General features: G+C 36.3%; 1 protein-coding gene across 5 annotated transcripts in view; it reads right to left on the reverse strand.

The window, feature by feature from the left end:
* The window catches only part of PTPRK (protein tyrosine phosphatase receptor type K), a 556,126-nt gene that overhangs the window by 418,486 nt on the left and 111,824 nt on the right, over window positions 1-25,816 (reverse strand). For all 5 annotated transcript variants that reach the window (XM_053590941.1, XM_053590944.1, XM_053590942.1 and 2 more), the window contains exon 2: window positions 15,359-15,481. In XM_053590941.1, the coding sequence (XP_053446916.1) occupies window positions 15,359-15,481 (123 nt within the window). The remainder of the gene's footprint in view (window positions 1-15,358; window positions 15,482-25,816) is intronic.

Raw genomic sequence — 25,816 nt, forward strand, 5'->3', positions numbered from 1 at the left:
TTTAGTTACTGAGATTACTAACCAGCATGTCACCTTGGGCCACAGAGAAGAGGGCAAATAATATTTATTAAGCATCGACTACCTGCTAGATACTACCAGATGCTACACAAGTGCTACAGTTTTGCATTTCACTGGTGCAACAACATTGAGGGAGAAAGAAATCTTAATATTCCTAATTTACTGATGGGAAAATGGAAGCTCAGAATCATTACATGTCATAACTAAATCACAAGCAAAAAACCTAGATTTAAAATCAGGTTTCTCTGGTTCCAGCCTGTGGTTCCTCTGTTTACCTATTTGTACATATTTTCTTTATTTTGTAAATGAAAGGTCAGACTAGGGATAATCTCTAGGGTCTCTTTTAGTTTTAATGAAAATTATTACCAAAACTGTTTAAATTATATACTGGGTTTGGGGATCTTATGCTTGACACATAAAGGAATGTATCTTCTCCCGTATTATAGAATACCATCTTCTCTACTATCTATCTGTAGATAAATAGATAGATAGATAGATAGATAGATAGATAGATAGATAGACAGACAGACAGACAGACAGAAGCAGCATAAAGAATACCTATATAAAAATTACAAATCATATCTGTTGACCACTCATTTTTCCTTATTTAATCCATTCTACTGATTTCTTGGAACTTGTACATGTCCACTTCCTAATTATATAGTAGAGCGTTTAAAATTTTAAAAACCTTTTGGAGCATTGCCAATGGTCCAGTAAAAAACTGCTCAGCCTGCACAAGAGAGTAACATGAAAGCGGCTGTATTTTATTTTCTTTACAAAGGGTTTATATAAACATGATGAGGCAGAACACTGAACTTCATGATGAGGAATATGACATATAACAGCAATAGTCAGCTCTTCCCGCTGTCTTGTCTTTGTTGATTTTAATGTTGAATAAAAAAAGAGAAGAAACAGTCACCACTACCAAGCGAAGGAGAGACTATTTGTTTCAATGGCAATAAATCTAACTAAATAATCCAGTTTAAAAAATCAAAATCAGTGCGTATTATGATAGGCTTTAGTTTGAAGCAAGGTTTTACTATCACAATAACACCCTTAACAGCAAAGTTAAACTGTAAGACATAACATGAAAAATAACATCTTCCAATACCAATGCAATGATCTAAACTCCCAAAGATTTCAATACAAACTTACTACAGATATCTCTTAATACCAAGATTTTTGGCCAATGTTAAATGTTTTTTCCTAAGAAAATGCTTTTACTTATGACTCAAAAACTCAATATTATATGTGAATTCTACAAGTGGAAAGAGTTGTGAGTCATACTCAAATACCATTAGTAAAACATCATTAGAGTAGATATTTTTAAAAGCTTAGCATGACTACAAATGGGATATAAGCAGTCCATATTTAATAAAAAGTAATTAATCATATTGAATTTTTGGTCATCATAAAAAATACTTCTGTGGCTCAGTGAGTAGGGCGCCGGCCCCATATGCCGAGCGTGGCGGGTTCAAGCCCAGCCCCAGCCAAACTGCAACAACAACAAAAAAAATAGCCGGGCGTTGTGGCGGGCGCCTGTAGTCCCAGCTGCTCGGGAGGCTGAGGCAAGAGAATCATGTAAGCCCAAGAGCTGGAGGTTGCTGTGAGCAATGTGACGCCATGGCACTCTACCAAGGGCAGTAAAGTGAGACTCTGTCTCTACAAAAAAAAAAATACTTCTTATCATTTTTTAAAGCATTAGCTGCCAAATATTAATGCCAGACTGGAATTGGGCTTTCTCTCTATTAAAATAACAAATTAGTATTTTCATTTTCATCTTCACAAGAGATTATAAAATTATTCCAAATCTTTTGTTTAAGGAAATATTCTGTACTTTATCAGAATACTTTTGGTGCATTAAGTTGATTTTATTATGGTTTTGACTTAAAAAACATAATTTTATTTCTTTTGAAAGAGTTTCCTTATAACTCTATCACCTTCTGCTATTTTATTTTTAAATATAAAATTAATTACTATATTAATAGTAATTGCTATTGTAAGTATTTATATTACTACTATTAAAATATTGATATACCTTATTCTCAGGCACGTATGCCATTATTTCAGTAAATGACCAATCTCCTATGACAATTCTTGTGGTTCTTCCTTGCATAACAAGACCCAAATGCAGAAAATAAAAACTTCAAGATGTCTTTTCTTCTGAACTATCTTTGGGATTTCCTGTAAGGCTTTGAACAACCATAAAGATTCATTTCCTTGCCTTATAAGATTAGGATGTTATAAGTAATTACATTTGTTTGGTATGCTCCATATTTTTTAATTAGCTTAACACCCTTGTAAGGAGCACATAGAAAGAGCTGCCAAGAGCTCTTTTCCAAAATGCTTTGAAAATAAATAAGAAGTTAACTGATGACTCCATACTGAACCTCAGAGTCAAAGCATTCGATTGACGTACTCTTATTTGACAATGTGAATGTTACTTTTTTGCATTATTTTTATTATTATTATTGCTCAATAAAAAACAAAAGAAAGAGCTTCCAATTAGAGAAATTCAACCTTCTGTGTATTGTCCTCAGGTAAATATTAGTAACATAAAATATATGGCCAAGATAATTCAATTTACAAGAATAATATAGAGATAGTTAATACCCGCACTGTGTGTATAAGTCTTCTCTTCAGGGAAAACGTTAACCAAAACCCTATAAAGTAGTTATGTTTTGTGCCCTGATAGAGAATTTCTTCCCTTCTCTATTCCGATATGGTTGGTTACTTTAATAAATTAATCACAGCTATTCTGTCATTAAGCTGGTAGTTCCTGCATTCCTCTCCCATGTTCCTGAGGGCTCTGCTATAAACTGTAGGTTCTATAAAACTGAATATTCCAACAATGGCTTCAAAAATGTGCCTCAAGGGTACAGGCTTCAGAGCTGATATCCCATCCACATCAGCCAGACGGTACTAGAGTAATAAGTTGATTTTTAGGACTGAAGACTTCATGAGACAGAAGAGGTCTTAAATTTGAAAATTCAAACTCAGCTTGGCACCCGTAGCACAGTGGTTTCAGCGCCGGCCCCATACACCGAGGCTGGCGGGTTCAAACCTGGCCTAGGCCAGCTAAACAACAATGACAACTGCAACAAAAAATAGACAACCGAAAATTCAAACTTAAGTATTACGTAATGAACTGATGAGGGGAATCTAATTGGGATTATTTATTTGGGAGAGTACCAATATGTTTTTAATGTTCTCTTATTTGATTTATATATGATAAAGCTTCTCATTGTTTTTGATGTATCTTTAATCTTCAATTTTAATAAAGGTTCCTTAATTGAAATCTGGTTCCCACTGAACCCTGAGAAATTCAGTAATACTTTTTCGGGGAAGTTTCCTTACTTTTAATGGCAAAGGAAGTTAACAGGATAAATATACTAAGAACCCGCTTTCTCTTTTACCACAATACAATTTGATATATCAGCTTTGCAAATTGCTTTCATTTCATGGAGTGTTATATTTAAGAAGAACTATTTACTGAAATGGGTATGAGAAGCCCACCAAAGGGACAAAGGCTGCATTTCATAAGTGGAACCCAATCAATACCTACAAAGCCCTCTAGTAAATGGGTGTGTTACATGTCTAAGTTTATAGGATCCCAGTCTGAGAGGAAGTAAGGAAGGTAAATTCTTGGTAGACCAAGAAGCTCACTGGGGAGACATAAAAGACAAAGGAATTCACCCACATTTATGAGAACTTCAGGGGATATACTCCCAATGGAGATGAATATGTTAAGTTTGGCTTCTGAGCTTCTGAAGCAGTGGTTCTCAACCTTCCTAATCCGGCGACCCTTTAATACAGTTCCTGTGGGTTGAGAGCTGCTGTTCTGAAGGGAAGGCTAAATAATGGAGATTTATTTAAAACCAAAAAACTTTGACATAACAGAAGCTACTGAAAATACAACTCTAGATTTTTAATAAAGGCTTTGAATAGAATTTAATTTTCTACATTTATTTGTTGTTTAATTCTGTCCTAGATATTGTGATTCTACTACAAGGCTTATGTTTCTTAATAAACACTGTTGGACTTATATGAATGAATTAGATCAAAACAAAATGAGACCAGCTTTTTTTGTTGTGGTTTCTAACAAGAATCATCCTTGGAGACGACTTGTGTTCAGGCCGGGCTGGTAGCTCACGCCCATAATCCATACACCTTGGAAAGCAGAGGTGGCTGGATTGCTTCAGCTCAGGAGATGGACACCAGGCTGAACAAGACAGAGACCCTGTCTCTACTAAAAACAGAAAATCTAGCTGGGTATTGTGGCGGGAGCCTGTAGTCCCAGCTATTCAGGTGGCTGAGGCAAGAGGATCGCTTAAGCCCAAGAGTTTGAGGTTGCTGTGACCCATGACACCAAGGTACTCTCCCCAAGGCAACCAAGTTAAATTCTATCTTAAAAAAAGAAAAAAGAAGAACAAATTTTCAAAACTGAGAAGCAAGTAAAAGAATGAGTGCATACTCTTCACCAAAGGATTAATTAATTCTGTAAAATATGTACCTTTGTCTGACTCACTATTTGACACTGATTAAGATATTTTATAACTTTGAAAAAAAGAGTAAACGTGTGGAAGACTCATGGTAATACCAACAATACCCACATGATAATGCAAATAAACTTTGCGAAGTAGAAAAGCAGATGATTTCTCAAAGTTTTCTTTCATTGCCCAATTGCACGTTTAGTATAAAATTTAGGACTATTATTCTAGTAGTCTTTCATAAATTATAAATGTTTTCCTGGTCTTATAAACTTTTGAATCTGCCTTATCAACCTGCTGATTTCCTTAATAATAAAGTAATTTATCTTTAGCATATACCCATTCACATATAAAGGTAAAATAAGTTTACTAGGGGCAGGAAGATTTCCTGCTTCTCATGTTATAGATCCAGTAAACGTGTGAAATCAAGGAAAATCCATTAGAGAATGCCATAATATTTTAACAAATGCTTTTAAAACAGAGCCATCCTACCATATGTATATCACACAGGTTCTACAAACAGGCCTACAAATTGCCTATCCAGGCTCCACCCCACCCGCCCTTATTCCAAGACAATCTGTCTGGCCTGTGCATTAGGGATAACTGGCAAAATCTCAGCCTCAGTTCTAGCTAGGGGAGAAAGGTGGGCCTGAGAGAATATGCCAAACAGGTAGTCAGATTCTCCCCAATGCTAACTGGTTTAGGCACAGACATGTGACATAATTTTGGCCAATCGGATTAGAAGATAAATATGTTGCTGGGCTTCTCAGAAAAGTTCTTTATGTTTATATACATATATATGCATACACACATATATATGAGACATAAGGAAGAAATAACCAATAACCCTCTTTTTCTTCAGGATATTGTCATGTCTGAATTTAGTACCTTAGAACAGCTACAGACCGTATACCCATTGGGGGGGGGGGGTGTTGAGGTAACAACTTGAGGTAACAAGATGACCTACCAGGATAGAGATGCAAAGAGATAAGAAAAATCTGGACCCTTGATGCGACCACTGAGTCCCGGAATTACCCAGTCCTGGACCTGATGTTATTGAAAGTAACTTTCCTTATGGCTGAAACACACGGACTTGTGTTTTCAATTACTTGCAGCTAGGAAACGAACATGTAAGAGACAGAACTTCTGCCACATTTCCCAGTCATCCCTAGAGCTTTCTGCTGCAGTGATTAAAGGATCTCTGTTTATACTGGTTTACATAAAGTTCAAAAGTTAACTCCTTATCCTGTATCTCTACATACTTCAGTTCCTAGCTTTGCCTTTCCAGAGACATAAAACCTCCAGCAATTTAGTTAACTGCTCCTGAACTTCAGTACCCTCATCTATAGAATGAGTTTAATATGTACCCCCAAAGGCCTTTTGTGAGAATCAAATGAAATAACTTATTTAAAAATGTCTGGGATTAGGTAGAAGTGGTCAGAGAAGTAATTTTTTAAGTATCCAAAATGTCTGACCTAGCACGGATAAAAATCACACATTCAAAACGTAATTTCTGAACAGTCAAATTTGCCACCCTGCTTTCCCATTTAAATCACCGACTATTAAAGAGGGTAGAAAGGAGAAGGTATAGAAATATATAACCAGCTTGATGAAGTCTGTGAATCTGTCCTATTTAATTTTATTCTCATAAACCTACAAAAAGTGAGCCAGCATCTTTCAAATTTTGTCATTGTGTGAAGATTTTAAGATGCTGTGGGCATTTCTAAGATGTCATGGGCTCTAAATATATTAAACGTTCACTTTTTTTTTTGAGACAGAGTCTCACTCTGTCATCCTGGGTAGAGTGCCATGGCTTTATAGCTCACAGCAACCTCAGTCTCTAGGCTTAAGCAATCTCTTGCCTCAGCCTCCCATGTAGCTAGCACTACAGGCGCCCTCCAAAAAACACTGCTATTTTTAGAGCCAGGAGTCTTGCTCTTGCTCATGCTGGTCTCAAAACTCCTGAGCCCAGGCAATCCACCCACCTGGGCCTCCCAGAGTGCTAGATTTACAGGCATGAGCCACTGCACCCAGCCACAAAATGTTCACTTTTCAATGAACACTGAGCAATATTTCTCCATCAATAATTTCTTCTCAGGGCAAGGGCAAGAAGGCATTTTCAACATACCATTATATTCTCCACAGAAATTAGATTTGAAAACTGAACATCTTCCAAAGCTTTAAAGGCATCTTTTATAGGGAATAATAATCTAATATGTGAACAAAGCTCCATATTTTTCACGACATAAACTCAATGAGATTATTAACATCATAAGTATTTTTAAATAATCCCTAATGTACTTACCTGCTGTTGGTTTTCTTGTAACTTTGTGTGGTATTATTTTTGTGTTTGAAAGATAATAAGCTTTTAAACGGAGATAGTCTCAAGCCATCATGAGGCAAATTTATTTTTGAAAAACAAAAGTACGAGGTCATAACTATGTTTTCAGTCGTATTCCTCCAAAAGAAAAGTAATTTTGTTTCTTTGGACTATATATTGATTTTAAGGTATATGTTAAAGGTGACTGCATAGTCTTTGAAATTGCTGTGTATTCTTATCTCTAATTTATTTAGGAGGTTGGAAGTTCTCAGGCACAGACACCAATATTAATTTCTTTTTTTTTTTTTTTTTAGCAGAGGCTGTTCTTTTCTCCTGAGATATACTGGGACATATCTAACTTAGGTACATTATGTACTTGAAATATCGGGAAAAAAATTCCTGTCTCAGCACGCCATTTCTGCCCACTGTAATTTAGACATTCCTCATGCTGCATTTATGTCCACGAAGGTAATAGTCCTTACATTAAAAACTGGCCTTCATTAAGTGGCTTACCTTTCAAGTAGTCCATTACAGCCCTTCACTCTCACTCTGCACTGCCTCCAACTCCCACTATTTTTAATAAGCAACTTGAATGTTGTAAACTATCATCTCTGCGCTGAGGGCAAAAGCACCAATAGACACATGATAACGTGGTTTGGAAGAGCACGTTGAAATAAGCCCATAATTCTTGTCCTAAAATACTCTGCTGCAAACGAAGTCTTAAAATTATCTTCAAACCCTAGACTTCAGTCTAATTCTTTGCTCCATGATTTTTTCTTTTACCGTACGTGCTCTAATGAGACAGCACATAATATATGTGTTTCTAAGACTTTGCTTAGACAGACATGCAGCAAGTGCTCATCAAACAACTAAAAATAACCCACAGGTAAATCAAAGAAAGGCCACAGCATCTCCCCAGGGGATGAGAGTATCTTGGAGGAAGCCCTAAAGCTCAGCACCGATTCCAAATGACAGCGCGTTTCAGATTCCATTTCCCGTGAAGAATAAGAGACAGTTCATTAAAGCTTTCAAATTTTGGAAAGAAATAATTTTAGATAAAGTGTTCGAAAATCATTGTGGAATAAAGCAAATAAAATATACAGCTCATATGGTGAATTTAAATGTCCATGCCCAAGTCAAGGAAATCTGTCACCTCAACTACGGTGAAGAAACAGGACAGACCGCGGCAAGAGTAGTTTTGGTAATACACAGACATTAAGTCAAATTCTGTTCCTGGGTAACCTGAAGCAAGTTATTCATTCCACTTAACTCTAAAATATTACGAATTTTGTAAGGTTTTATGATAATTCAAAATTATACTTCATGTCCCTTGTTGAGTAAAACTCAGTAAGTTACTAGCAAGTGGGAGCTAATAGTAGCAAGTATTTTCATCTAGGAGATGCTTATCTGAAAGTGCTTGAGTTTGCACACTCATTGTTCCCAAATTGTCCCTTGGACCCGGACATTTCTAAGTGTTTCTCATAGAAGCACCTTTATGGAGCTGGTGAGGTGGGGTGGTATTTAGAGAATTACAAAGCAAGTAAGTTGCAGGACCATTCATTCCTTGTTATTGATTTTATATACTTGAGCAATGGAACATACTGTTTTTTAAAAAAAATGATTCCTACTGTTTTTAAAAAATGGAAAACATTGACTGATGCTTAGCCTTCCACCTTTAAACTTCTGTGGTCTGCAGTTTCCTCAGAATCTAATGCAGGTATCCAACACGTTGACAGTTTCCCATCTGTGTTAATGACCTGATGTTAAGCCCCCGCTCCTTCCTTCTTTCACCCACTACCAGCCCATCCCTCAGTCCACCTTAGAACAACTACACTTGTTCACACATACATTGTCTTTGGTTGTGCTAACAGTAAATGCAAAACCAGACAAAAAAAGAGAAAATAAACCAACATTTTGACCGGGTTTTCTCTTTGTTCTGACACAAATTTAGCCATAATATTAGCAACTCAATGTCTCACTGTCAACACAATATGCACATAACTTTATTCCACCACTCTCTGCCTCACTTTGGGACAGATCTGCTATAAAATAATTCTGTTAATTCAGCTGTGTCAGATTATTGGCAGTTATAACTTTGTAAAAACATATGTTAACAGTTAACAACTGTCTCTAATAGGTTGATGGAAATATTAGCCAAAGTAATCCAATAATTTTAACAGATGATTGTTCCCAAAGAGAAAGAAATAGTACGTCAAGTCTAAAACTCCCTTGAGATTTCCTCTCAGGTGTGTGACATATTCAATACCGTTTAAAAATGTAAATTATAACTAAGTCTTCTCCTATAAAACTAAGAGATTATGATCATTACTTAGAAAATTCTGCTGAAATTTCTACGTTATCAAATGCACAAATGGTGAACACAAATGTTTTATTAAATTTTCACTACATTACAGGATCAGAAGGAAGCCAGGTACAAAATCACATGCCCTATTCACGTGACCTATTCAAGTTCTCTATGGAATACACAAGCACATTGAACTTCTCCAAATAAATATTCAAAGACAATAAGCCTTATTTTAACAATCTCGCTAATAATTCATGTTTAAAATCTAAGGGAAAAAAACATACCTAGTTCTAAAATTCAATATTAGTTCATGTTTAAAATCGAAGGAAAAATGATACATAGTTGTAAAAGTAACAAATCAATTAAAAAGCACTTTGCCTTTCAGCATCATTCATTCATCTGCTTTCTCTGCATAATCTTGTGTGCTGTCTGTATTTCAGTTTAGGAACTTGACAAATGGGCAGAATTGAGATCTAGTTGGGCCTTAAACTATTAAATCACACATAACTAAGTTTTATAAAAGAAATGGTTTCCTACTTCAATCTTCAGATTTATTTAATAAGAGGGGGCTTTTATATTTACTATATACATAGTGTTTGCATTTTAAATAACAAACTCCATACAGTGATTATCAGCAAAAAGTACCAGATTTAAGGTGGGATACAATACAGTCATAATTTTATTTATTTATTTATTTATTTGTGATTTTTGGCCAGGGCTGGGTTTGAACCCACCACCTCTGGCATATGGGACCAGTGCCCTACTCCTTGAGCCACAGGCGCCACCCAATACAGTCATAATTTTAAATACTATAAAATGGATGCTCTGGAGACTGTACACTAAAATTCAATTAGTTATTTTACAAAAACCTGTTAAAAAGAAAATGCAGTTATAATTACATTGAAGATAAAATGTATGGAGATGTCGATCACAATCCCTGCTCTCGGGTCCAGGACAGAACATATAGTAAAATGGTCTGATGAGTTTGTTTCATGAGGTCAAAGGCATGAAAGAACACTTAACAAACAAGGTCATGAACACAGATGTATTTGAGATAACAGAATAATTTCTAGTTCCACATAACATCTTTCATACTCTGTGAATTTTATATTCAGACACACACACTTTTAGGGATTTAGAAATGTGGATTAATTTGACAAAAATTGTCACAAAAAATGTGATTAAAAGACAAAAAAGAAAGCTACAGAAAAAGAACAAGAGAAATACAAAGAGGGAACTCTTTCTTAGTAGTATTAATAACATTTAAACATAGCCAAAATAAATAGGCAATATTTTTTCTAAAGGCAAAAGCTGAATATTAATGATTATGTGAAGGTCTTATAATTACAAAAAAAAATCTGAATTCAATACAGTGCTTGAGAAATGGGATTTTTTTATTTTATTTTCTAATAAGAGAAAAAAAACCTTATTGTTTAACCCTTGACTAAAAATTTTAAACCTTACACTATAGAAGTTGATATATTTGTCTGGAAAAATCATATATGAAAAAAATATGGTCTACGCTCATGAAGACATTCCAGTCTAGTGGCAAGAAGGACAAATACAAAATACTATAATAACAGCTACAATTGAAATATGTACAAAATACAGGGGAGAGCATATTTGTACATGAGAATATAAGAAACGTAAGAATCCCAAGCCAGTCAGGAAAATCTTCTTAAAGCAGAGGGAACTTGTACACTTAATAAAAATGGGTAAGAGAAGAGAATGGATAAGTGAACAAAGAAATGTCCAAGTAGAGGGAAGAGAATGCCAAAGGCCCAAGGATCTCAAAGAGTTTTTTTTCAGTGTGGAGGAGGGAATCCAGGATGATAGGAATGAAACACAAATGACCCACTGGAAGATTCCTGTTGTATATTTTTTATTCTAATGTATAACATTTTTTAAAATACTATTTTAGTTTCACAATATTATCCTGTTAGTACTAGTGGGGGGGTGGTGGTAATATTTATTAACATATCCGATATATATAAAGTACACAATTCATCATTATACAACTCAATGACTTTTTGTAGTTCGAGCCTACACTAACCAGATCAAGATTACTCAATAATCATAGATTATTACCAGTATCCAAAAGCCTCCTTCATGCCCTGCTTCCAAACACTAACCATTGCCCATCCTTAGCCCCTATTGTAAGTAAATAATAATGACTTCTGAAATCATCAGTTTTGCTTGGTTTTGAAATTTATATAACTTATGTAAATATATGCAAAACATCCTCTTTTGCTTCTGATTCTTTTCCTTACAACTGTTTGTGAAATTCATCCGATTGTTTTATGCAGCAATGGTTTGTTCATTTACATCGCAGTATAATATCCCATTATATAACTACACACCGTAGATTCATCCATGGCACTCCTAATAGACATTGGGTTATTTTCAACTTGGGAACCTTATGAATGCTGATAGTGTAAATATTCTTGCATATCTCATTTGTTGAACATGTACTTGGGCTTATAACCCAAGAATAGATTTGCTGGTCAATTAGATTGTAGAAAGTGGTTATACACATTTTGGATCCAACAATTGTGTTAGAGTTCCACTGGCTCCACAATCTCATCAACACTTGGAATTATGATTTTCATTTTCCACTGTGTATGTAGTTTTTCACTGTGTTTTAAATTTTCAATTTTTGATGGCTGAGTTGACCAGGTGCTCATGTTTTCATATGATTTGGGGCCATTCGGACTCTTATGCATCCTATTTTTAAACATACGTAGCAGACCTTTCAATCACTACCATTGTAACCTAACAAAAGTGGTACATACACTAGGAATTACTGCAGAATTTTTTAAGCAATTTTTCTTAAGCAGTCTCACTTTGATCCCTTCAGTGAGTGCTGTAGCATCATAGCTCACAGCAACCTCAAACTCTTGGGCTCAAGTGATCCTCTTGCCTCAGAGGGTAGAGGAGAAGAATAGAAAAAAATGAGTAAATTATTTCCAGAGTAGCGGGGACTACAGGTACCCGTCACAATGCCCAGCTATTTTTAGAAAGGGGGTTCTCAATCTTGGTCAGGCTTATGTCAAACTTCCGAGCTCAAGAGATTCAACCTCTTTGGCCTCCCAGAGTGTTAGGATTATAGGCATGAGCCACCACATCCAGGCTATTTTAAGCAATTATTGACAGCATTGCTATCTTCCCATGAGTAGAAATAATTTACTCGTTTTTTTCTATTCTTCTCCTCTACCCATTTTCATTATTCTTTTATTCAAATCTTTGTATTCACCACTACTTTGTCCCCTCTTGGCTTCCAGTCCAAAAAATTCAATAAACAGAAGCCAGTGAACAGCACTCAAGTACATCACAGAATTGAATGACGAGTCTACATCAAAGAGGAGCCTTCTTACTTCATAGGTGCCAAATGTTTGAGATTGTTTTTGATTTGTTATTGTTCATGTGTTTTTTAAGTAAACAACAAAAAGTAAGTATTCTTCCCTATTTATTTGAAAATAAAAAGGTCATTCATAAAATTTTAATTGGATAAATCTAAATGTCTCCTTTTTGACAATTTGAGTAAATAATGTTCAGCCAGCACATTAAGACAATATCAGAAGGGAAATGGAACAAATAAAGGAGTCTATTATAAAAAGAGACGAGCAAAAGAATATACCCAAGTGCTTTCTCTCACCTTTCTGAAGGCTGAACAGTCACACTGGGCAAAAATAAAGAAGCTGTGACCTTTTTCCCTCCTCTGCATGATTAATTACTTTTATGTCTTATTAATTGGAAGATATGGCTGAATTTCAAACACTTTCGTTTTCTGGGCATATCATCCTGCACTATAATCACCGATTAAGCTGTTCATCAAAGGTGAACCCACAAGGTCATCTGAGCAGCAATTCTTCATCTATTCATTACCCACCATCAATGGTAATTAACAATGGTAACATTTCCATAAATCAAAGTCTTTCTGATTATTCTCCGATGATAAACAGTCAAAATGTGTGCATCCTAATCTACCCCCTTTAATTTTATATGAAAAATTTAGTCTAAATATAACACAGAGAAAATTCAGTTGAAAAAGTACAGTAGTTTAATTAAAATGCACCAAGAAAATAAGGTTATGTACCTTTGGGAAAAAAATGCAAACCTATGCACAAAACTAAATAAGTCTGCTTAAAATCAGAGATCACACATAAGAAGGAAAGCGTGTCAACCACATAGTTACAATTTATTCTTCAGCAACAAAAATTATTACTCATTTCAGCCTCAGAAATAACTGCTTGCCTGCTCAGTAATGGCAAATTAGATTAAAGAGCAGATTTAATTCATTCTGCTACCAAAGTAGATCCATGAAAACCTTTCCTGGCTGGGCACAGTGGGTCCCGCCTGTAATCCTAGCACTCTGGGAGGCAGAGGTGAGGGGACTGCTTGAGGTCAGGAGTTAAAACCAGCCTGAGCAAGAAGGAGACCCCTACTCTTCCCTAAAGAGAGAAAAAATTAGCCTGGCATACTAATAGGCACCTGCATTCCCAGGTACTTGGGAGGCTTAGGGAGGAAGATTGCTTGAGCCCAGGAGTTGGAGGTTGCAGTGAGCTGGGATGCTGCCTCTGTGCTATAGCCTGGATGACACAGCAAAGCTCCACCTCAAAAAACAATTAAAAAAAAAAAAAAACTTTCCAAAAGTTTATTTACTTTTATAGAATATTTACTGTATTCATTTATAAATCAAAATATGGAGATGTAACATTTCGTTTGGTTCTATTTTATTTGCTTTTTTGTACTTATGATATATTGTATATTATCGATGTTTAACTTTTTAAAATCATATTAATTAGCACATTCTGGGATCCAACCTCAAGAGATCCAACCTCTTTGGACTCCCACTGATAAAATTTTCTCTCTTCAATCACCAGAATTGACATTTTCCTTTCCAATGGCTATGTCTAAAATTACCATATCTAAAACCCAAACTCAATTTAGGAAGGACTGACTTACTGAATTTATAAAGGAAATAATAATAACAACTAAATAATTAATTAAAAACTATTTTTAAACTAAAAGTATATTTTAAACATATATTATTAGTAGTGAGCAATCAACCATCATTATCATGTATTATAATACAATTATTATATATACATGATTATATATAATTATATACTATATTTGTTTCTTTCTAAATATTGAAAGAAAAATAGTTTGTGATATTGTTATATTTTTAAATTCTTGTTCACATACTCTATTTTATAATTTAGTAAGTTACTGCTAAACATATATGGAGAACTTGAAATTAGTCCCAAATAATACAGAATTGAAAGCATAAATTTTAGTCTAATAAAGAAATGGTATATATATTGATAGCCTATGTTAATGTGCTTTTCACAAGAAAAAACACAATTCAAAGTGGCTTAAATAATTAGAAAATATGTTATCTCAAAAAACCAAAAATCAACGTCTATAACAAAGCAAAGTCAAGGTAAAAAGTAACAATGCTGGCCATATTTCCCTTCAATGTTGTTTCCATGCTTCCAGCCCTCAAAGTCATTGGCCAGCTCATGACCAGTGAGAGATACATATGCCCTTTTTCACCCACCATGTGATAAAAAGTCCCTCCCCTCATTTTGATGGAGTCAAACCTGTGTATGTTAACTGAATAACTATTGAATGAGTTGATTCCATGTTTATGATTTTTTTTTTTTTTTTTTTTTTGTAGAAACAGAGTTTCACTTTACCGCCTTCAGTAGAGTGCCATGACGTCACAGGACTCACAGCAACCTCCAGCTCTTGGGCTTCTGCGATTCTCCTGCCTCAGCCTCCCGAGCAGCTGGGACAACAGGCGCCCACCACAACGCCCAGCTATTTTTTGGTTGCAGCTCAGCCGGGGCTGGGTTTGAACCCGCCACCCTCGGTATATGGGGCCGGCGCCCTACTCACTGAGCCACAGGTGCCACCCTAGTTAACTCTGCTTTTTTATTTTTTGGTTTGCCATTTGGATTTATTATTAAATAGAAGAGAAAAAAATCTAACACTTATTTTTCTATACAAAGGGATAGAAAGCATTCTTGAATAATTTAGGAGGATAGAAAGTTATTAAGGGAAAGGCAAAGAATGTTTTAAGGTTCTTAATTGTGATCTAGTAGCAAAATAAATTAGCTTAGTATAAGAAATTATTATTGTCACCATGCTTAAAATAAGAAAAACACCACATATTTCAGAGGTATTACTCCAACACAGAGTCAAGAGAATGATTCCTACCTTGTGGCATCTCAGGGGGCAGAAAATGGGGCTCTTGTGCACTGACATGTACCCATTCAAAGTCATCATATAGATCCTGGTGGTAGTCGCAGGCCCCTGGACCATCATCGAAAGTACAGCCACCTAGAAGAGGAAAAGAGGACTACTGTTACTTTCGAAAAAGATTTTCTAAAGGCAGGAGAAGCATATGTTATGTTGTAATATGTAATGTGTGGCACTCATAATTTGAATAATAAATGATACTCAGGTTTATCACTATTTTCTTTAAATTTTCACTAGTATCTTCTGTTTGCATGAGAAGCAAGTTTGAGCCTCAGAAGGAAGGTAAAAGCACAGATTTTTAATTATCAAAAATAACACAAATTACATCTATAAGTAAAGTTTTCTGGAAATAGACAAAGCTCCTAGAATCTAAACAGTTTCTAACAACTTTAGTGGGGAGAAGGGGAGGAAAGAAAAGAAGGAATTGTCTTTCTTGGTAACACAAGTTCAAAGGGTGAATTTTAATATTTATCTAACCAAAGTCCTTGCTTTAAAACAACTATATGAAATCTCATAGTAAATGAAACATAGCAAAGCTTTATAGGCTCTAAAGGGTTTGAGGTCTATGATATCTTCCATACTTAAATTACTTCCATATACAATTACAATTTTGAGGCAGGGGGCACTGAAGCACATAACCAGTCAGATTATTCCATAATCACTCTCACCACTTCCACTTTATTGAATAATCTTTTTTTTTTAATGGAAGCAGCATTTCCTCTTCACATCAGTCATTTTTTATTTCTGGCTTTATTTTCTGGGGTAATTTTACAGCAGAAGTAGAATGACTACTTTTTCCTATATGTAAAGGCACATACAACTCAACATATTTGGTTTATTAAAATCATGAAAATAAGAACTGGCCTATATGTCTAATCTTGAAAGAAAATGGATTAGAACTAATGAAAATTCAGCAGTGGGTTTAATGAGAAAAACCAATAACATGTCTCCTTTCAAATAGCTCATTTATTTAGTTTCCATGGGGATCTCTGTGAAGAAACTCAGTAAATTCTCTGACCAAGCAACAGGCTAAGGATTGGTACACTTCAGTCTTAGAAATTGTTCTCTGTAAAAAAAAAAAAAAAAAGGAATTTACTTTCCTCATCAAAAGTTTAGCTTTTTGAGTATGAATAAAAATTACATTCTTCACCAATGACAGAAAGGAAACAGTGTCATAGGCAAAATAGACAAAACAGGCAAAATCAAAGATGTCCACATGACACTCTAACACTAAAATCTTAAAACTGTTTGCAAAAGCAGAATGTTGTTTGTATCCTTGAATCACACTTACATCTATAAAAATCTTTTAAAATAACTCAACTCCAAGGGCCAGGTGCAGTAGCTAATGCCTGTAATCCCAGAAATCCCAGGCAGGAGGATTGCTGGACACTACAATTTCAAGACCAGCCTGGACAACATATTAAGACCCTGTCTCTACAAAAAGAATTTTAAAAGCTGTAAAGCTTGCTTGCACATATCTGGAGAAGACGAGGTAAAGCCTGCTTGCACATGTCTAGAGAGGCTGAGGTGGGAAGATGGCTTGAGCCCAGGAGTTGAAGGTTACCTTGAGCTATCTTCATGCCACTGCACCCCAGCCTGGATGAAAGAATGAGATACTATCTCTTAAAAAAAAAAAAAATTAATTAAATAACCAAACTCCAAAAGCTTGAAAACTTAATGTCATATTTTAAATAGACTTTCTATAAACGTTCTTATGAAAAATGATGTACATTTTAATCTAAAATTCTTCAATGAAAAGAGGTTGCTAGGAAATGCATCTTCACAAAGCAAGGGGAAAGTTTTTTTCAATATATAATTTGCTATCACAACCCTGAAATAACTTATTGCTTTGTAACACAGGCCTTCAGGGCCCTCATTACCCTTTATAATAGTGTGAGTGCCCTCTGTATATAAATTTAAACTACCAGTGGAACCCACTTTGACTCATTTGGAAGACAAATGGCCTTAATTGCCATCCTTTATCATCTCTGTTAATTTTAGACTACAGGATTCTGATTAGCAATAACAACTAGGAGTAGCTGTACAAAATAAGTGGGTCAACCCCTGCTATTTGTTGCAATCACTGCCATATTAGAAACGTGCCAAGAGAGTCTTAAAAATCATGATTGATCTACTTGATTTGAGTGATAGAAAATGTTTATGAGAATTTTTAACTTAGAATTTTATAATAAGTTCTAATTCAAGAGGTATAATATATCACATATTAATAAATCTTTCATAAATTCCTTTATAAAAAATCTTATTTAGAAATTAAGGACTAATATGGCATGTACAAGAGTAAATAGGAAATATTAAAAATAATTTTTTGGACTAATAAATGAGACAGACAACATGGGATGTGTGTGTGCAAATATATGCATGTATACACATACAGTTGTTATGATCAAAGTTCCCAAGAACATGAAAGAATTTGCTGCTTACACAAGGGTTGGTTCCTTGTGTCATTCCTAATGAGAAGGAAGGATGTACCAAGCAGAAAAAAGTCAAAATGGAAATGAGATTGAAATTGGGGGAAAAAAGAGAAAAAGCATTTGAGTCTAAAAGAACATGATATATTGGAAAATCTCAAATAATTCCGTGTAATGAGCATGCAGAATATGTAGGGAGCTAGGCAGTAAAAAAGCTAAATAAAAAAGATTTTACATATAAAAAAGGAGCTTAGGGTTTGTCCTATAGTTGTACTGAAACCATGAAAAGACTTTATCTAGTACTATAACACAATTCAAGCTACATTTTTAAAAAATGGCAATAATAGAGGGTGGAGCAAGATGGCAGCCGAGTAACAGCTTCCTTGCATCTGGGCACCGTGAGTCTGGGGATATAGGACTCCAGGCATCTCTGGCTGGTGGGATCTGCCTATCATCACCCCTGAGAGGATACAGGGAGTCAGCGAGAGACTTCTGGACCCCAAGAGGAGGACTAAAACAGTGGAAAACCGGCAAGTGGTCGCGTGTGTTCAATCCGCCTAAACCCGCCCGCAACTGTAAGTTCAGTAGCAGCGAGACTGCAAACCAGAAAGGCCTTACCTGTGAACTGTTTTGGTGTCTTTGGACTTGGCACTCAGCTGAACTGCCTTGGGGAGAGCCTGAGCGGGAGTGCGGAGAACTCTGGCCTTTGTCTAGGGCCCCAGTCTGAGCCGCTGAGCCGCTGAGCCAGACGGAGCTAATAGAGTTTGGCTGTGGGTCACAGGCAGACATTGTGAGCGATCTGCCCTGGCAAGCTCCGCCCTCAGGGTCGCAGAGCTGGAATTGGGTGGGAGCTGGTAACCCAGCGACCAAGTAGCCTAAGGGCGGGGTCTGAGCCGCCTTGCAGCCCTAACCCTCGGGGGCAGAGGGAGACCAGTTTTGACACACAGGGTAAGTGGATAGCCACTTCAGCAGTGATTCCAGCAACAAGCACTTCCCTGAGAAAGCTTCTGCTCAGTAAGTGAACAAGTTCAAAGTGCCTTTTAAGTGGGCTGAAGAGAGATTTAGGGTGTCTACCTGCTGGGGTTCGAGAAACTAGCAGCCTCCAGTCGTATCAGAACTGTGATTAACATCTCATACCCCAGAAGACCACGTGTTGCCCAGACAATATTCAATTCCATATACATACTGCTTTGTTTTTGGTTGCGTGTGTGTTTTTTTTTGTTTCTTTGTTTGGTTTTTTTTTTGGTTTGGTTGTTTTTTTTGTTTATTTTGACGTTCTAGATTGTTGTTTTGTTTTTTAAGTTCAAACTTTTCCATACAGATCCTTTTTCTTTCTCAATTTTTCTAGTTTAATTATAATTTCCCATTGCTGCCTATTTCAATAATCTGAACTTCATTTTTGTTAGTGTTTCTACCACTATTATTTGGTTTTTCCAGCCAATTTTATCCCGTAAAGTTTTCTGTTTGCTTGTTTTGGTTTGATTTATAGCATTTTTGTCTTTCCTCTCTACTTGGTGGAGGTGGGGTACTGTGTCTGATTAGGTTAGCAAAGAGCTGCTGACCTCAAGGGAACCACCCCACTTGGCACCCCCAGAAGGTGTTTTTTTTTTTAAGGTTGTATCAAAGTACCCTACTGTACACCTATATTGCTCTGTCTCCCTCTTTCTGTGCCTCTCTTCTTTTTGTCAATATTCCTTTCACCCAACCACTCTCCTTTCTCTATTTTTCTTTTTTTTCATTTTTTGTTTTTCTTATCACTCAGTCCTCATTTCTTTCATCGCTTTTTTGCTCTTAAACCTTCTCACCCTTCTGGTCCTGTAACCCTTAGTCCACAGGCACAAGAACTTAAAGAGCAAGAGGAATTGAAAGGAAAATTAGGGCAAGTAAACAGATAAAAGAAATCACCCATGAGGAAGAATCAGCAGAAAACTCCAGGCAACATGAAGAACCAGTCCAGAACTACCCCGCCAAGGGACCATGAGGTAGCTACTGCAGAGGATTCCACCTATACAGAAATGTTAGGAATGACAGAAAGGGAATTTAGAATACACATGTTGAAAACAATGAAGGAAATGATGGAAACAATGAAGGAAACTGTTAATAAAGTGGAAAATAACCAAAAGGAAATTCAAAAACAGAATCAAATAAGAGATGAACGATATGAAGAATATAAAAAGGATATAGCAGAGCTGAAGGAAATGAAACAGTCAATCAGGGAACTTAAAGATGCAATGGAAAGTATCAGCAACAGGTTAGACCATGCAGAAGAAAGAATTTCAGAGGTAGAAGACAAAGTTTTTGAAATAACTCAGATAGTAAAAGAGGCAGAAAAGAAGAGAGAGAAAGCAGAACGTTCACTGTCAGAATTATGGGACTTTATGAAGCGTTCCAACATACGAGTTATAGGAATTCCAGAAGGGGAAGAAGAATGCCCCAGAGGAATGGAAGCCATACTAGAGAATATTATAAAAGAAAATTTCCCAAATATCACCAAAGATTCTGACACACTGCTTTCAGAGGGATATCGGACCCCAGGTCGCCTCAACTCTAACCGAGCTTCTCCAAGACACATTGTGATGAACCTCTCCAAAGTCAAGACCAAAGAAAAGATTCTGCAAGCTGCCAGGAGTAAGCGCCAGTTGACCTACAGGGGCAAATCCATCAGATTGACCGCAGACTTCTCTAATGAAACTTTCCAAACAAGAAGACAATGGTCATCTACCTTTAATCTACTTAAACAGAACAATTTTCAGCCCAGAATTCTGTACCCTGCTAAGCTAAGCTTCAAAATTGATGGAGAAATCAAATCATTTACGGATATACAAACATTGAGGAAATTCGCCACAACAAGACCAGCTCTACAGGAAATACTTCAACCTGTTCTGCACACTGACCACCACAATGGATCACCAGCAAAGTAAGAACTCAGAAATTAAAGGACAGAACCTAACCTCCACACTGATGCAAAAGATAAAACTAAGCAATGGACTCTCACAAAATAAGATGAATAGAATACTACCACACTTGTCAATTATCTCAATAAATGTTAATGGCTTGAATTCCCCACTGAAGAGACATAGATTGGTTGACTGGATTAAAAAACACAAGCCATCCATTTGCTGTCTGCAAGAAACACACCTGGCTTCAAAAGACAAATTAAAGCTCCGAGTCAAGGGTTGGAAGACAATTTTTCAGGCAAATGGAATTCAGAAGAAAAGAGGAGTTGCAATCTTATTTTCAGACACATGTGGATTTAAAGCAACTAAAGTCAAAAAAGACAAAGATGGTCACTTTATATTGGTCAAGGGAAAAATACAACAAGAAGACATTTCAATTCTAAATATTTATGCACCCAATTTAAATGCTCCCAGATTCTTGAAGCAGACCTTACTCAGTCTGAGCAATATGATATCTGATAATACCATCATAACAGGGGACTTTAACACTCCTCTTACAGAGCTGGACAGATCCTCTAAACAGAAATTAAACAAGGATATAAGAGACTTAAATGAGACTCTAGAACAACTGTGCTTGATAGACGCATATAGAACACTCCACCCCAAAGATAAAGAATATACATTCTTCTCATCACCCCATGGAACATTCTCCAAAATTGATCATATCCTGGGACACAAAACAAATATCAACAGAATCAAAAGAATTGAAATTTTACCTTGTATCTTCTCAGACCATAAGGCACTAAAGGTGGAACTCAACTCTAACAAAAATGCTCGACCCCACCCAAAGGCATGGAAACTAAACAATCTTCTGTTGAATAACAGATGGGTGAAGGAAGAAATAAAACAGGAAATCATTAACTTCCTTGAGCATAACAACAATGAAGACACAAGCTACCAAAACCTGTGGGATACTGCAAAAGCAGTTTTGAGAGGAAAATTCATCGCTTTAGATGCCTACATTCGAAAAACTGAAAGAGAGCACATCAACAATCTCACAAGAGATCTTATGGAATTGGAAAAAGAAGAACAATCTAAGCCTAAACTCAGTAGAAGAAAAGAAATATCCAAAATCAAATCAGAGATCAATGAAATTGAAAACAAAAGAATCATTCAGAAAATTAATGAAACAAGGAGTTGGTTTTTTGAAAAAATAAATAAAATAGATAAACCATTGGCCAGACTAACGAGGAATAGAAAAGTAAAATCTCTAGTAACCTCAATCAGAAATGATAAAGGGGAAATAACAACTGATCCCACAGAGATACAAGAGATCATCTCTGAATACTACCAGAAACTCTATGCCCAGAAATTTGACAATGTGAAAGAAATGGATCAATATTTGGAATCACACCCTCTCCCTAGACTCAGCCAGGAAGAAATAGAGCTCCTGAACAGACCAATTTCAAGCACTGAGATCAAAGAAACAATAAAAAAGCTTCCAACCAAAAAATGCCCTGGTCCAGATGGCTTCACTCCAGAATTCTATCAAACCTTCAAGGAAGAGCTTATTCCTGTACTGCAGAAATTATTCCAAAAAATTGAGGAAGAAGGAATCTTCCCCAACACATTCTATGAAGCAAACATCACCCTGACACCAAAACCAGGAAAAGACCCAAACAAAAAGGAGAATTTCAGACCAATCTCACTCATGAACATAGACGCAAAAATTCTCAACAAAATCCTAGCCAATAGATTACAGCTTATCATCAAAAAAGTCATTCATCATGATCAAGTAGGCTTCATCCCAGGGATGCAAGGCTGGTTTAACATACGCAAGTCTATAAACGTTATCCACCATATTAACAGAGGCAAAAATAAAGATCACATGATCCTCTCAATAGATGCAGAAAAAGCATTTGATAAAATCCAGCATCCTTTTCTAATTAGAACTCTGAAGAGTATAGGCATAGGTGGCACATTTCTAAAACTGATTGAAGCTATCTATGACAAACCCACAGCCAATATTTTACTGAATGGAGTAAAACTGAAAGCTTTTCCTCTTAGAACTGGAACCAGACAAGGTTGTCCTCTGTCACCTTTACTATTCAACATAGTGCTGGAAGTTCTAGCCAATACAATTAGGCAAGACAAGGAAATAAAGGGAATCCAAATGGGAACAGAGGAGGTCAAACTCTCCCTCTTTGCTGACGACATGATCTTATACTTAGAGAACCCCAAAGACTCAACCACAAGACTCCTAGAAGTCATCAAAAAATACAGTAATGTTTCAGGATATAAAATCAATGCCCACAAGTCAGTAGCCTTTGTGTACACCAACAACAGTCAAGATGAGAAGCTAATTAAGGACACAACTCCCTTCACCATAGTCTCAAAGAAAATCAAATACCTAGGAATATACCTAACGAAGGAGGTGAAGGACCTGTATAAAGAAAACTATGAAATCCTCAGAAAGGAAATAGCAGAGGATATTAACAAATGGAAGAACATACCATGCTCATGGATGGGAAGAATCAACATTGTTAAAATGTCCATACTTCCCAAAGCAATCTACCTATTCAATGCCATTCCTATCAAAATACCAACATCATACTTTCAAGATTTGGAAAAAATGATTCTGCGTTTTGTATGGAACTGGAAAAAACCCCGTATAGCTAAGGCAGTTCTCTGTAATAAAAATAAAGCTGGGGGCATCAGCATACCAGATTTTAGTCTGTACTACAAAGCCATAGTGCTCAAGACAGCATGGTACTGGCACAAAAACAGAGACATAGACACTTGGAATCGAATGGAAAACCAAGAAATGAAACTAACATCTTACAATCACCTAATCTTTGATAAACCAAACAAGAACATACCTTGGGGGAAAGACTCCCTATTCAATAAATGGTGTTGGGAGAACTGGATGTCTACATGTAAAAGACTGAAACTGGACCCACACCTTTCCCCACTCACAAAAATTGATTCAAGATGGATAAAGGACTTAAACTTAAGGCATGAAACAATAAAAACCCTCCAAGAAAGCATAGGAAAAACACTAGAAGATATTGGCCTGGGGGAAGACTTCATGAAGAAGACTGCCATGGCAATTGCAACAACAACAAAAATAAACAAATGGGACTTCATTAAACTGAAAAGCTTCTGTACAGCTAAGGAGACAATAACCAAAGCAAAGAGACAACCTACACAATGGGAAAGGATATTTGCATTTTTTCAATCAGACAAAAGCTTGATAACTAGGATCTATAGAGAACTCAAATTAATCCACATGAAAAAAGCCAACAATCCCTTATATCAATGGGCAAGAAACATGAATAGAACTTTCTCTAAAGACGACAGACGAATGGCTAACAAACACATGAAAAAATGTTCATCATCTCTATATATTAGAGAAATGCAAATCAAAACAACCCTGAGATATCATCTAACCCCAGTGAGAATGGCCCACATCACAAAATCTCAAAACTGCAGATGCTGGCGCGGATGTGGAGAGAAGGGAACACTTTTACACTGCTGGTGGGACTGCAAACTAGTACAACCTTTCTGGAAGGAAGTATGGAGAATCCTCAAAGCACTCAAGCTAGACCTCCCATTTGATCCTGCAATCCCATTACTGGGCATCTACCCAGAAGGAAAGAAATCCTTTTATCATAAGGACACTTGTACTAGACTGTTTATTGCAGCTCAATTTACAGTCGCCAAAATGTGGAAACAGCCTAAATGCCCACCAACCCAGGAATGGATTAACAAGCTGTGGTATATGTATACCATGGAATACTATTCAGCCATTAAAAAAAATGGAGACTTTACATCCTTCGTATTAACCTGGATGGACGTGGAAGATATTATTCTTAGTAAAGCATCACAAGAATGGAGAAGCATGAATCCTATGTACTCAATTTTGATATGAGGACAATTAATGACAATTATGGTTATGGGGGGGGAAACAGAAAGAGGGAAGGAGGGAGGTGGGTGGGGCCTTGGTGTGTGTCACACTTTATGGGGGCAAGACATGATTGCAAGAGGGACTTTACCTAACAATTGCAATCAGTGTAACCTGGCTTATTGTACCCTCAATGAATCCCCAACAATAAAAAAAAAAAAAAATTCTAAAAAAAAAAAAAAAAATGGCAATAATAGCAGCTATGTTTAAAGAGAGGATGGGGCAGGGAGTGGGGTGTGCAATGGAGATAAATAATTTGGTTCAACCTTACCATAGAGAGCACATATCACACCCTGAGCTAATTCCACCATGTGCAGTTCTTACCGACCATTTAAAGAGCAAGACATGATTGCAAGAGGGACTTTACCTAACAAATGCAATCAGTGTAACCTGGCTTATTGTACCCTCAATGAATCCCCAACAATAAAAAAAAATAATATAAATATATATATATTCACTAGAAAGCCCTAAACATGTCTTCTAGGACATGTAACAGTCCTCTATACACATGCTCCTGAGCCAAGACATTGTTATGGACAGCACTATAATTTATTAAAAAGAGAACTATCATAGCAAAGTTCTAAGTCATAAATTAAAACATAGCTCATGATCTAACGTTTCACTGAGCAGGATGGCAAAACAGAGGGAGGCATGACCGAAATGCAGCTAAGGAAGAAAACCGGGTGAGGAAACATCCTCCATTTTCAGTTGTTGTATTTGCTACTGGAGACAAGGCTACAATGAGCTGCTGCAAATCATGGGAAGAGATGGTGACCATAGTTCCTTGACCCCCGAAAGAGAATTACTTCTGAAGAGCATTTCACAGACTGCTAATTCCTCCACGCCCATCCATCAACCAGCTAAGGGACACATTTATCACCACAATGCTCTGCTTGCACGATGGCCAGTCACTTCAGGGGGTTTGCAACCTGTTCACCTAAAAATAAAAATCAAGCTGATTTGGACTTGCCAGAATTTCTTTCCAATCCTAAACTTCTGATTGAAAAATTTAGTACTGCCTAATACTTGGTATTATCACAACCCCCCAAAAAAAGAAGAGAATTAAGAATTTAGACTTTAGCATTTTAGCATTTAAATAAGTAGCTTGAGTACTTATTTAAAGTAC

This window comes from Nycticebus coucang, chromosome 5, assembly GCF_027406575.1.
Source record: "Nycticebus coucang isolate mNycCou1 chromosome 5, mNycCou1.pri, whole genome shotgun sequence".
In the NCBI taxonomy this organism is placed as follows: Eukaryota; Metazoa; Chordata; class Mammalia; order Primates; family Lorisidae; genus Nycticebus; species Nycticebus coucang.